This window comes from Pteropus vampyrus, unplaced genomic scaffold (genome assembly GCF_000151845.1).
Source record: "Pteropus vampyrus isolate Shadow unplaced genomic scaffold, Pvam_2.0 Scaffold39, whole genome shotgun sequence".
NCBI lineage: Eukaryota > Metazoa > Chordata > Mammalia > Chiroptera > Pteropodidae > Pteropus > Pteropus vampyrus.
Window position 1 is genome coordinate 3,603,091 of NW_011888820.1, and position 12,708 is coordinate 3,615,798.

At 32.3% G+C, this 12,708-nt stretch overlaps 1 protein-coding gene and 1 non-coding gene across 3 annotated transcripts in view; one reads left to right on the plus strand and one right to left on the minus strand.

The window, feature by feature from the left end:
• The window catches only part of DMXL1 (Dmx like 1), a 121,779-nt gene that overhangs the window by 105,710 nt on the left and 3,361 nt on the right, over positions 1–12,708 (plus strand). For both annotated transcript variants that reach the window (XM_011358269.2, XM_011358270.2), the window contains 5 exons: positions 1,111–1,238; positions 2,917–3,009; positions 4,567–4,658; positions 5,816–5,868; positions 11,909–12,126. In XM_011358269.2, the coding sequence (XP_011356571.1) occupies positions 1,111–1,238; positions 2,917–3,009; positions 4,567–4,658; positions 5,816–5,868; positions 11,909–12,126 (584 nt within the window). The remainder of the gene's footprint in view (positions 1–1,110; positions 1,239–2,916; positions 3,010–4,566; positions 4,659–5,815; positions 5,869–11,908; positions 12,127–12,708) is intronic.
• LOC111738489 lies at positions 8,197–8,315 on the minus strand. The gene has a single exon (XR_002779872.1). It is a non-coding gene; the product is annotated as a 5S ribosomal RNA (ribosomal RNA).

Below are 12,708 nucleotides of genomic sequence, written 5' to 3' on the forward strand. Positions count from 1 at the left end.
TTTAAGAGATGATTTCATTTTATATGTCAGCACTTAATAATTAGGGATCATTTTCAAATAAATAAAACCATTATAATATTAGAACACTTTGAGTGGTTTTTAAACACAACTGGCCCAATTTATTTTTTTGAATAAGCTAAGTAAGACTATTGAGGGTGAGAGAAAAGAGCTAAATCCTGTCTCAGGACATTCTGCCCACCCTCCCAACCTCAGGCCAGTGTTAAAACATTTCAGAACAATTGAAGTCCATTTATTTAAATACTTGGTAAGGAATGAGAGAATCTTAACTAATATTTGATTAGTAATGTGCTACATCTTTACATACATTAATAAAATTTCTTACTACCTCTTTGCCTCGTTAATATTAATAATTATACTTAATATAAATTGAGTCCTGTATATTAGGTGTATTTCTGAACAATTTATAGAGATTAACTCATTTACCTTCTCACAACTGTCCAGTTACTTATATATCATTATTCTCCTTTTACAGAAAGGAAATAGGCTCAGGGAGGTTAAATAACTTTACTAGTATCACACAATTAGTAAATGGTAAAGTGAAGAATTAGTAATTATTTGGCTTATTCATATTTTTCAATGAAACATATAACATATTTGAGATATCAGGTCAATCAGAAAAACTATTAGAATTGTTTTTTTTTCCTTTAGCTTGACATTCAAGGCCTCCTACAATCTTTTTTTAATACAGAGAAAATGTATAAATTTAAACATTAATAGTATGCTGATAAGAACTGGCTCTTTAGTAGTCCCAAGCATTTTTAAGGGCTTATCATAAAAGTTATTTATTAAAGGCTATTAAAACATCATTGAGTTAATTTCAAAAGGAAATAAAATTTATAGAGGTCTGATTTAATTGCTTCTGTTGTTTTGTGTGAGAATATATTCTCAGTCAAAAGTACATCATATAGTTAACTGTGTCTAAGATTAAGAGTATTCAAGTGAAATTTTATACAAAGGTAAATTCATGTAAATTGACTATGAATCATTTCTTAGGTGTTTCTTTCATAAAGGTTTTCACATTGGATTTAAAAACAAATTTTCCAAAGATTCCTTAAATAAATTTGCGGTTTTTGCCTTCTTATAATGCAGATCTGACAGGAGCTCAAGACGGAAGTGTCAGAATGTTTGAATGGGGCCATTCTCAACAAATAACCTGCTTTCGATCTGGTGGCAATTCAAGAGTTACAAGAATGAGATTTAACTACCAGGGAAATAAGGTAGTATATAAAAATGCAAATGGAAAAATGGTTTGTTATGTTGGAAGTTTATAAATGTTACTAATTTGGGTTTCCGAAGAGAACAGCTCAATGAACTAATGGTAAAGTATTAATCTATATGAATTCTTCTTTAAAAAAAATTTATCTGAAAGAATGCTTAAATTCATTTGGTTCCACATTATATATTTATCTATTAAAATTCACTTAAATCATGCTTAAAGACTAAATGATTATAGGACCACCTTATGTTACACATTTTCGATTAAACAGTTATACTTTATCCTCTCGAACCTACTCAAAGTATAGTCAAGTACCAAGTAGCAAATGACATCTGGAAGCTTCTTAGAAATGCAGATTATTGACTGCTCTAGACCTACTGAACCACCATGTGCATTTTAACCAGATACTCTAGTGATTTGTATACACATCAAAGTTTTGAGAAGCACTGCGACAGAATGGCATCAACAAACTATGACCTAGCCACCTGTTTTGTAAAAAATTATACATGGCCAGAAACCCTTACTAATAATTGAAGGAATACACATTAAAATGAACGTTTTTTCTGTAAATTGACAAATATTTAAAATTTTAGTAATATGTAGTGTTGACTAATGTGGAAGAAAAATGGGTACATAAATTAATATTACCTCAGGGTGTAGTTTTGTCTTCACCTACCAATTTTAAGTGATGCCTTTTGATAAAGCTTTCTCATTTCCAGATATCTATCCTACGTAATACTCAAAGGTATATGTTCAAGAATGTTCAAAGCAGTACTTTTTATAGTAGGGAGAATTGGAAAGTTTCAAAAAGTTATAATACAACTATACAGTGTAATTCTATACAGCACAAGAATGAGGTAGATTTATATATACAACTGTGGAAAGGTGGCTATAATAAGCCAAAAATGTAATTGTGGAACCGTGTATTTATTATGATCTCAATTTTAAAAAACCCTGTAAGTGTGAATGTTTGAATATTCATAAAACAAATCGTCAAATTGTTATTTGTTTTGAGATCTGGAAATGGAAAAGGGCAAGAGTCCAAAGTTGGCATTTGTTTTCTATAAGTATGCATTGGTTAATATTCCTAATGTTAGCCCTATTGATCAAATTTCTTTATAATCTAAAGAAAAAAAATATTAGCACTCTTACTCATCCTTCAAGATCTGTATCATATACTCCCTCGCTGGATTATTTGACATCTTTCCAATCAAATTGCCTGGAGTTTCCATAGTGGAGTTCTTTTACTGTGATAATCTTTCTTTCATTTTACTTTCTACTGTTGTTTGCATGTTTTCCTTATTGTATAATTCTGAAAGTCCTTATTTTGTCTTTTTCAAAATGAACAATTTTCTATCTTATGTATGCTAAAACTTTGTTGTATAGCTTAATGTATAAATCCAGTATCCTATTTTTGGAGTACTTATAGAGAATATACAGACTGTGCTGTTGGTTTGTATAATAAAATGAGTGTCTGATGTTTGTTTCCTTTACATCGACCCTGGAAGTTTTCTAAGCAGTAGCTAAATGTTTTTCTGGACAAGATCCATGCATAGAGGAAGTGAAAAGTCAAACAATATATCTATCAAATGTTTACAGATCAAAATATGAGATTCACAGTAAGGGTAGGGGTAAATATGTGCTTTTGTATTAAACATTAAATTTTTTTTTTCTCTAAGTTTGGAATAGCTGATGCCGATGGATATTTAAGTTTGTATCAGACAAACTGGAAATGTTGTCCAGTTACTGGAAGCATGCCTAAGCCATACTTGGTAAGCCAAGAATACCAACTTTAAAATTTTTTGAATTTTTATTTTAAAGACACTAAGAATATATATTTGAGGCCAGAAATATTAAAGCCAAAAAATAAAATCTATCTTGTCCTATGTATTTGATCAGTTTACTATAAGCTCCTATCCTTATATTATGTGCAAATTACCATGTGATTTTTAAAAGCTCTCATAACTTGGAAAATTAACCTGTGTAAAACCAACATGGCACCTCCAGAGAACCATGCAACCTGTGGCTTGCTAAAGCCCTTTCCCAGCCTCACTAAGCTGTAGTCAAGAGACTAGAGATATGGTTACTTTTCTTCAGTTATCCCTTATGAACAAAGTAGGAAACATATCCTATAGCCGGTACTATTACTTTCTTGCCCAAGTCTTAAAAAAATTTTGATATATATCTATTAAAGACCACAAGAGCTCAGTGAACCTTCTATAGCTTCACAGAACACTGAATTTATATTTAATATGTTCTTTAGTGAAGCCCTTTAAAGGATTAAGCAATACCTATCAAGAAAAATTAAGAATATAGATTAAGATTCTGGTAATTCACCCAAGGTTAAATGCTGGAATATAGTACTAATCTAACTGAAAGCAAGCAAGGGAGAGTTGATGAGAGTACCTTGAAAGAATATTTATTTTTTCTTATATTTTCATTAAGCTAACATATTTAAATATAAAGATTTGTGTTCCCTAAGGGATTGCTTTTTTTTTTTTTTTAATTTTTAAAGAGATAAATTGGATTAAAAATGTACATTATCGGCTTTGGTGGGCTAAAGTAGATCTTTTTGCTTGTTTGTTGTAACAAGGCCATTACCATCTCCAGTAGTGGTGAGGGGAGGATAGGAAAGTAACTCAAAGGAAAAATCTTTCATGTGATGATTTTGATGATTTTGACATTTTAAAAAGTTATTTTTTTGTTGAAGAGAAACATCTGAACAAACATAACTTGGAAGCCTTTATCATTGACTGAATCTCATAATATTTTAACTTCTTGTTTGGTGAAATATTGAAAAATGTAAATTTTTAAATTTTGTCGACTATTAGTAATATGTTTTTATTCACATATTTGAAAAATTATTTAAAAGTTTAAATATTTTCCTAAGAATCTAAAATTCTAGTTTCTGTCTTCAAAGACAAAATTTTCACAAATATTCTAAGGGAAATATTTAGAGTTTAACCTCCTTTTGTTTTCCTTTGAACTTTTGGTTGAACAAAAGCAAAGGGCCTTGTAAAGAGTCATGACATATGAAGCTTATTTAAATGGTTCAGGAAATGTGTGTGTGTATGGAAGTATATGAAAGAAGGAGAGGCAAAACAAATGTGGCAAATATTAAAAATTGTAAATCTAGGTAAAGGATGTGTGACAGTTCTTTGTATTACCATTGAAAGTTTTCTAAAGTTCAGTGAGGAAAAAAAAAAAAAAACATATACAGAGAGTTTAAGTAAGCCACAAATCACATGATCACTTTTTGATTAATGCATCTACCTGATTATAAAAACATTAATGACATCATTAACATTTGTTGTTTATTACCATTCCAGACTTGGCAGTGTCATAACAAAACAGCCAATGATTTTGTCTTCATTAGTTCCTCCTCTCTGATAGCTACAGCTGGTCTTTCAACTGACAATAGGTAAGAGATTACAACTGGAAGTGTGTATATGTATAGCTGAGCTTTATTTTTAAGTGCTTTATGTCCTTCTGTCTAAAAAATGTTTTTATGATCATGCCTTTAAATACTTTTATTATAAAACTTGTTTCTAGAACATTTTTAGTGTTCTAATTATAAATTTAAGAATATTCTGATACCATTAAAAACAAAATCCATTCCCTTTGTATTTTTAATATTCTAATATTAAGACTTTAGTGTAGGATAAAAGGATTTGATTGTTGGTGACATTAATTTTTTTCCACATTATTGCCTGTGTGTTAAGAAAACTTGAGGTTGTTGTACACCTTAAGCTAATATAATACTGTGTGTCAATTGTAATTGAAAAATTTTTTAATTATTTTAAAAAAAAGCTTGAGGCAAAAAAAAACTATTGGCCATACTATTTAGTTACTCCTCATTATGGCTCTATTAGATATTATCACTTTCACAAAAAGAAAATAAGAAACTCAGAAAGACTTGTTAGTTGTACAGTAGCTACTAAGTAGCAGCCTGTCCTCATTCCTCCACAAACTTTAAATATGCAAGAAAATGTCTCCTCTTGCCTTCATCTCCATACCCCCAGTTTTGAATTCCCTCATACAGCTGAGTTCTGAGATCAAGGCCAGCTGAGGTTGCTGAGCTTTTATATTTATCTGTGAGGCCTCACTTAGCAGTAGAAATGAAATTGTAAGAATATGGAGTCTTCAGCCCATCTTCCATAGAAATTCTTACTTATCTTGGCGCCTCCTTTGCAGCTCACAGAAAAGATAAAAGCCTTTCTTTTCCATTTGTTGTAGAAATAAATTTTCTTTGTACTCCAGAAAATTCAGTGTATCCTATTTGTGTATGTTAGTCTGTTAGAGAATCAATGAATAGAAAAAGTAGCTTCCATATTCAGGCTTCATAAAGTATTATATGTAAATACATGATAATCTGAAGCTATTCAATTTTATGAGCTAGTAGTTTATGTTTTAATTTTGTGTAAAAATCATAAATATATTGGTTACTTGTATTATTGCTTTTATAAATTTAAGAACTTTTTGTGAGAGCAAGGTTCAAATGTTATGTAAATATTTGAGATATACTTTTTATTCTTTTAACTTTTCGTGTCACTCAGGAAGTAATCTTCTTTCTTTCAGAAACATATGTTTGTGGGATACTCTTGTAGCACCTGCCAATAGTTTAGTTCATGGTAAGTTCTGAAAGCTAAATTTTATAAATTTTGGAAGCCAAGAAATTTATAAACTAAAAATGATTTTTAAATGGATTTTTAATGACATATTTATTAGCCCATGAGGTTTATTTCAACCATGGTGGCAGAGTTTGAAAGTAGAAAAATGCAATATACATAATTAACCCTTCACTGCACTTTGATGAGGGACAGTAGAACATAGATAATATAAAAATCATTTGTTTTACTTTGAATCTGTTAGGCGCAAATCATAATTGTGAACATCAGTTATTGCATGATACAATGTCCCCTCTCACCATTCCTATTTAACTAATATTGTACTGGAAGTCCTAACTAATGCAGTAAGACAAGAAAAGGAAATAAAAGGTGTACAAATTGGAAGAGTAGAAATAAAACCCTCTTTATTCACAGGTGACATGATTATCTATCTAGAAAATCTCAAATAATCAACAAAAAAACTTCCTGGAGCTAATATGCCAATATAGCAAAGTCATAGGATACATGGTCAATATACTAAAGTCAATAGCTTTCCTATATACCAGCAACGAACAATTGGAATTTGAAGTTTAGAAAACATTACCATTTATAATAGCAGCCAAAATAACGAAATATAGAGGCATAAATCTAGCAGAATATGCATAGCATTTGTTGGGGAAAACATCATAAAAGACAAAATAAATCAAAGGTCTAAATAAATGGACACCCACAGATTGGAAGACTTGATATTGTTAAGATGTCAGTTCCTCCCAGCTTTATACAATACAGTACCAATCAAACTCCAGAAAGCCATTTTGAAGATATCAACAGACTGGTTCTAAAGTTTACATAAAGAGGCAGTGGACCTAGAATATTGAATATTGAAGAAAGACACACTTGGAGGACTTACACTACCTGATTTCAGAACTTACTATAAAGCTACAGTAATTAAGGCATTGTGATATTAGCTTAAAAATAGACACAGATCATGGAACAGGATGTAGGCATACTTCAGCGATGTTGTGGGTTCATTTCCATACCACTACATTAAAGTGAATATTACACTACGGGCATGCTTCATTTTATTGACTTCACTTCATTGTGTGTCACCGATGTTGCATTTTTTACAAATTTTTTACAAGACCCTTCACCAGCAAAAAGATTACTACTCACTTTATTGTGATACTCACTTTATTGCGGTGGTCTGGAACTGAACCCACAGTATCTCTGAGATATGCCTGTAAAGTGAGTCACACAAATCTTTCAGTTTCCCATTACCTATAAAAGTTATATTTACAGTACACTGTAGCCTATTAAGTGTACAATAGAATGTCTAAAGAAATAATGTACATACCTTACTTAAAAATTTTTATTGCTAAAAAATGCTAACCATCATGTGGGTATTCATTCAGCAAGTCATAATCCTTTTGGTGGTGGAGGGTCTTGCCTCATTGTTGGTGGCTGCTGACTTATCAGGGTGGTGGATGCTAAAGGTTGGGGTGGCTATAGCAATTTCTTAAAATAAGACAGCAGTGAAGTTTACTGCATCAATTGACTTCCTTTCATGAACAATTACTCTGTGGCAGGTGATGCTGTTTGATATTATTTTACTCTCAGTAGAACTTCTTTTAGAATTGGAGTCAATCCTCTTAAAACCTGCTGCTGCTTTATATCATGTCCTAAATCCTTCTGTTTATATAACGCTGTTTATATAATGTCTTAAATCCTTCATTGTCATTTCAATAATCTTCACAGCACCTTCCCCAGGTATGATTACATCTCAAGAGACCACTCTTTGCTCATCATAAGAGAAGCAACTCCTCATTTGTTCATGTTTTATATGAGATTACAACAATTCAGCCATAACTCCAGCTCCACTTCTAATTCTAGTTCTCTTGCTATTTCTACCACATCTGTAGTCACTTCCTCCACTGAAGTCTTGAATCCCCTCAAAGTCATCCAGGAGGTCGGGAATCAACATTTTCTAAACTCTTGTTAATGTTGGTATTTTGACTTTTTCCCATGAATCACAAATGTTCTTAATGATGTCTAAAATGGTGAACCCTTTTCAGAAGTTTTCAACTTACTAGGCCCAAATTTATCAGAAGAACCACTATCTATGGCATCTGTAGCCTTAAGAAATGTATTTCTTAAAAAATAAGACTTGAAAGTCAAAAGTACTCCTTGATTCATGTCTGCAGAATGGATGTTGTGTTAGCAGGCATGAAAATGTTAATCTTGTTGTACATCTCCATCAGAGCTCTTGGATGACCACATATATTGTCAATGAGCAGTAGTAATATTTTATTTTATTTTTATTTGTTTGTTATTTTATTATTATTATTATTTTAGCGCCTACAGCACCTGGTCTTCCTAGGTGGTCTCCCATCCAAGTACTAACCAGGCCCAACCCTGTTTAGCTTCCGAGATCAAACGAGATCGAGCGTGTTCAGGGTGGCATGGCCATAGACAAAGCAGTAATATTTTAAAAGGAATCTTCTTTTCTGTGCAGTAGCTCTCAACAGTGGGCTTAAAATATTTAGTAAACCATGTTGTATGCTATCATTCAGGCTTTGTCATTCTTTAATGTAGAGCATGGGCAGAGTCAATTTAGCATAATTCTTAAGGGCCCTAGGATTTTTGGAGTGCTTATAAGTGAGCGTAGGCTTCAACTTAAAGTCACCAGCTATATCGGCCCCTAACAAGAGAGTCAGATTGTCCTTTAAAGCTTTGAAGCTAGGCATTGACTTCTCTCTAGCTATGGAAGTCCTAGATGGCATTTTCCTCCAATATAAGGCTGTTTTGTCTACATTGAAAAGCTGTCATTTCCTTATTTTAGCTAGTTCTGGATAACTAGCTTCATCAGCACTTCTTGCTTTACCTTGCACTTTTTTGTTATGGACAGCTTCTTTCCTTAAACCTCATGAACCAACCTCTGCCAGCTTCCAGCTTTTCTTCTGCAGCTTCCTCACCTCTATCAGCCTTTATAGAATTGAAGAGAGTTAAGGCCTTGCCTGTGGGTTAGTCTTCAGTTTAAGGGAATGTTGTGGCTGGTTTGAGCTTCTACCCACTGAAACTTTTTCCGTATTAGCAAAAAGGCTGTTTCACTTTCTTATCATTCATGTGTTCCCTAGAGTAAAACTTTTCTTTCAAGAACTTTCCCTTTGCATTCATAACGTGGCTGTTTGGTGCAAGAGGCCTATCTTTCAATCTATTTCAGCTTTTGACATGCCTTCCTCACTAAGCTTAATCGTTTCTAGCTTTTGATTTAAAGTGAGAGATGTACACCTCTTCCTTTCACTTGAACAGTTAGAGGCCATTGTAAGGTTATTAACTGTCCTAATTTCAATATTGTTGTATCTCAGGGAATAAGGAGGCCCAAGGAGAGGGGAAGAACAGGGAAACGGCAGGCCAGTAGAACAGTAGGAACATACACATTTATCTATTAAGTTAACTGTCTTATTTGAGCACAGTTCATAGCACCCCATAATAATTACAATAGTAACATCAAATATCACTGATCATAGAATACATAACAGATGTAATAATGAAAAAGTTTTAAAATTTCAAGAATTACCAAAATGTGACATAGAGACATGAAGTGAGCAAGTGCTGTTGGAAAAATGACAGCAATAGACATGCTCGATACAAGGTTGCCACACACCTTCCTTTGTAAAAAGAACACAGTATCCATGAAGTTCAATAAAGTGAAGCAGAATACAGCAATTTATGCCTGTAGAGAGCCCAGTAATAGACCCACACATATATATTGGACTAAAAATAAAGATACAAAGAAAATTCAATGTAAACAATTGTTGAAAATAATAATTGGATGCTGATATGAAGAAAAATGAACCTAAGTACAAACCTCACCCCTTTCACAAAAAATAACCGAAAATGGATAGTAGACCTACATGTAAATACAGAACTACAAATCTTCTAGAATAAAGTGTAGGAGAAAATCTAGGTGACCTTAGGTTTGGTGATGGTTTTTTATATACAACACCAAAAGCATAACCTATGAAAAAAATAGTATATTCAAGATTTAAAAAAAATTATCCCCTTCTTAATATCTGAATGGCAAATAAGCATATAAAATGTTCAACATCAGTAGCCATCAGGGACATGCAAACTAAATTCACCATAAGATACTACTCTGTACACTGAACTGGCCAAAATTAAAGATTGTAGGATACCAAAACTAAGTATTTATGAGGATGTGAAAAAATTGGAACACTCACGATTTGCTGATAGAAGTATAAAATGATAAAACTGCTTTAGAAAACTGCTTGGCAGTTTCTGATAGTTAAATATGCACCTGGTATGACCCAGCAGTATATATTCTTACATATATACCCAAGAGAAATGAAAATACACATGCACAAAAAGACTTGTATAGGAATGTTCTTAAACAGCTTTATAATAGCCAAAACTGGAAACAACACAAATGTCCGGCAGGAAACTGCGATACATTTATGGAATAGAATACTGTTCAGCAATAAAATCATGACCTACTGATAGATGAGACAACATAGATTAACTTCTTAAACATGTTGCAGGAAAAGAAGCTAGGCAAAAAAGAGTATATACTATAAAATTTCATTTTTTTGAAGTCCAGGCAGAACTAATCAGATAGAAATCGGAGTAGTGATTATCTTTGTGAGAGAGGAGGATTGACTACAAAGAGGCATGAGGGAACTCTGGGATGATGAAACCATTTTGTGTTGATATAAGTGTCCATCTTTCAAAGCTCATCAAGGATGTATACTTAAAATTTCTGCATTTTACTCTATATGAGTTTTATCTCAAAGTACTGGTAAAATTTTTAAAATTCCTCTCCATAATTAGATTTACTTAGATTCCTACAGTAATCATAATTAAGTGTTATTGAATACTTACTATATGCCAGGTACTATGTATACTATGACTGTATTAACTAATCTTCACACAAACCTATTAAGCAGGTGGTGTTATCTCTTTTACAAACGATGAAACTGAGACTTAGGTTAAGTAATTCACCTAAGGTATACATTTAAACCCAGGCAAAAACCTGGTATTCTAACTCCTGAATCTTCACTTTTCATCATTATGCCATATTGTCTTTGAGCTATAAACAGATTTTTTTTTTTTTGTCCCTTTGTTAGGCTAGATTTTTTAAGTAAAAATATTATAATTTTATATTTTTGATATTTATATTACCATGTCTTCAAGTTCATTACTGTTTTAATCTCTTGATCTGATCCAGTTTTTCATTCAAACATTGTAGGTTTTTATCTCTAGACTTTTGACTAGAGTCTTTGATTATATCTTTCATGTCCCTGTTTAATGTGTCAGTCTTTTGTCCAGCTTCTTGAACATATGGAATACAGTTATGACGACTTTTAATTTCCTTATCTACTAATTCTGTCTTCTATCATTTCTGGGTTAGTTTCAATTGGATTTTCTTCTCCTTAAGGGTTGTATTTTCTGGCTTCTTTGCACGCCTGGTAATTTTTTATTAGATGCCAGACATTATAAATTTTACTTTATTAGGTGCTAATTATTTTTGTATTCCATACATATTTTTGAGCTTTGTTCTGGGAATAATTTACTTGTAAACAGATTAGAGGACTCTGTTAAATAGGACCAAAGCAACATTTGGTATGGGGCTAATTTTGCCCTACTATTGAGATAAAAACCCTTCTAAGTACTTTATCCTGTGCCTGGTAAATTATGAGATTTTCTCCTATGGCTGTTGAGAACAGGAACTGAGTTCAGTTGGTTTCCCTTCCCTTGTGCCATGACCAGAAAACACTCTACAGGCAATAAGTTGGGTAGTTGTATGACTCACTCAGTTTGTTTCCCATCTCTTAGAAATCATTTTTCTTCATTGCGTGATGCCCAATGTCGCAAACCATTGTTTCCTACATATCATTTAATTTTTTTAATTGTTTCAGGCAGAAAGGTAAATCTCTTCTAACATTCAACCTTGGTCAAAAGCCAGAAGTCTGTTTCTTATACTATTAAGTCTGTTTCTTATACTATTTCTTATACTATTTTTACTTTTTTTTTTTTTAACTTTCAGCTTTTATTTGCCATGATAGTGGAGCCACTGTTTTAGCATATGCTCCAAAACATCAGTTACTAATATCATGTGGCAGAAAAGGGTTTACCTGTATATTTGACCTTCAGCAACGACAACAGAGACAGCTTTTCCAGAGCCATGATTCTCCTGTTAAAGCCATTGCTATTGATCCAACTGAAGAGTACTTTGTTACAGGATCTGCCGAAGGCAACATAAAGGTAAATATAGTTATGCCACAGTATCTATAGAATGAAAATAAATCTTCAGAAAACTTAGGTCTGTAGTCATACTGATGATATCAGTCTACTTAAATAATAGAAATTTTAACTCCTTTGTAGTCCATGATGTTAATTGCTAGTTAATAAATCTTATAATGAATGAAATATTATTAAACTTGAAAATTATCTATTTTTCAATTGTTTTCAAATATGCTTAATTTAATGCATGCAAAAGAACTGGATTTTCCATGGATATAAATATATTTCAGACATTAGAATTAGTCTTGACTGCATGTTGAGAATTACTGATTCAGTTTCCAGTGCCATGAAATATACTGCCATATTTCTTTATGACCATTTTTTCATTTATAGCATCATCATGCAACCTTTCAGTGCTTGAATTAAGAATTCTGAAAGCACCTGGATAAGCCCTGCCTATAACAGTATTTCTCAAACTCCACTGTGTTTAAAACTTATAGGTTGTTTAAAATGTTAAGTAGCTTGTCAGAAATGTTAAGCAGCTTATTAAAAATGTACCCCGCTCCAAAAATACTGTTGCTAGGTCCCACCCCAAAAAATAGT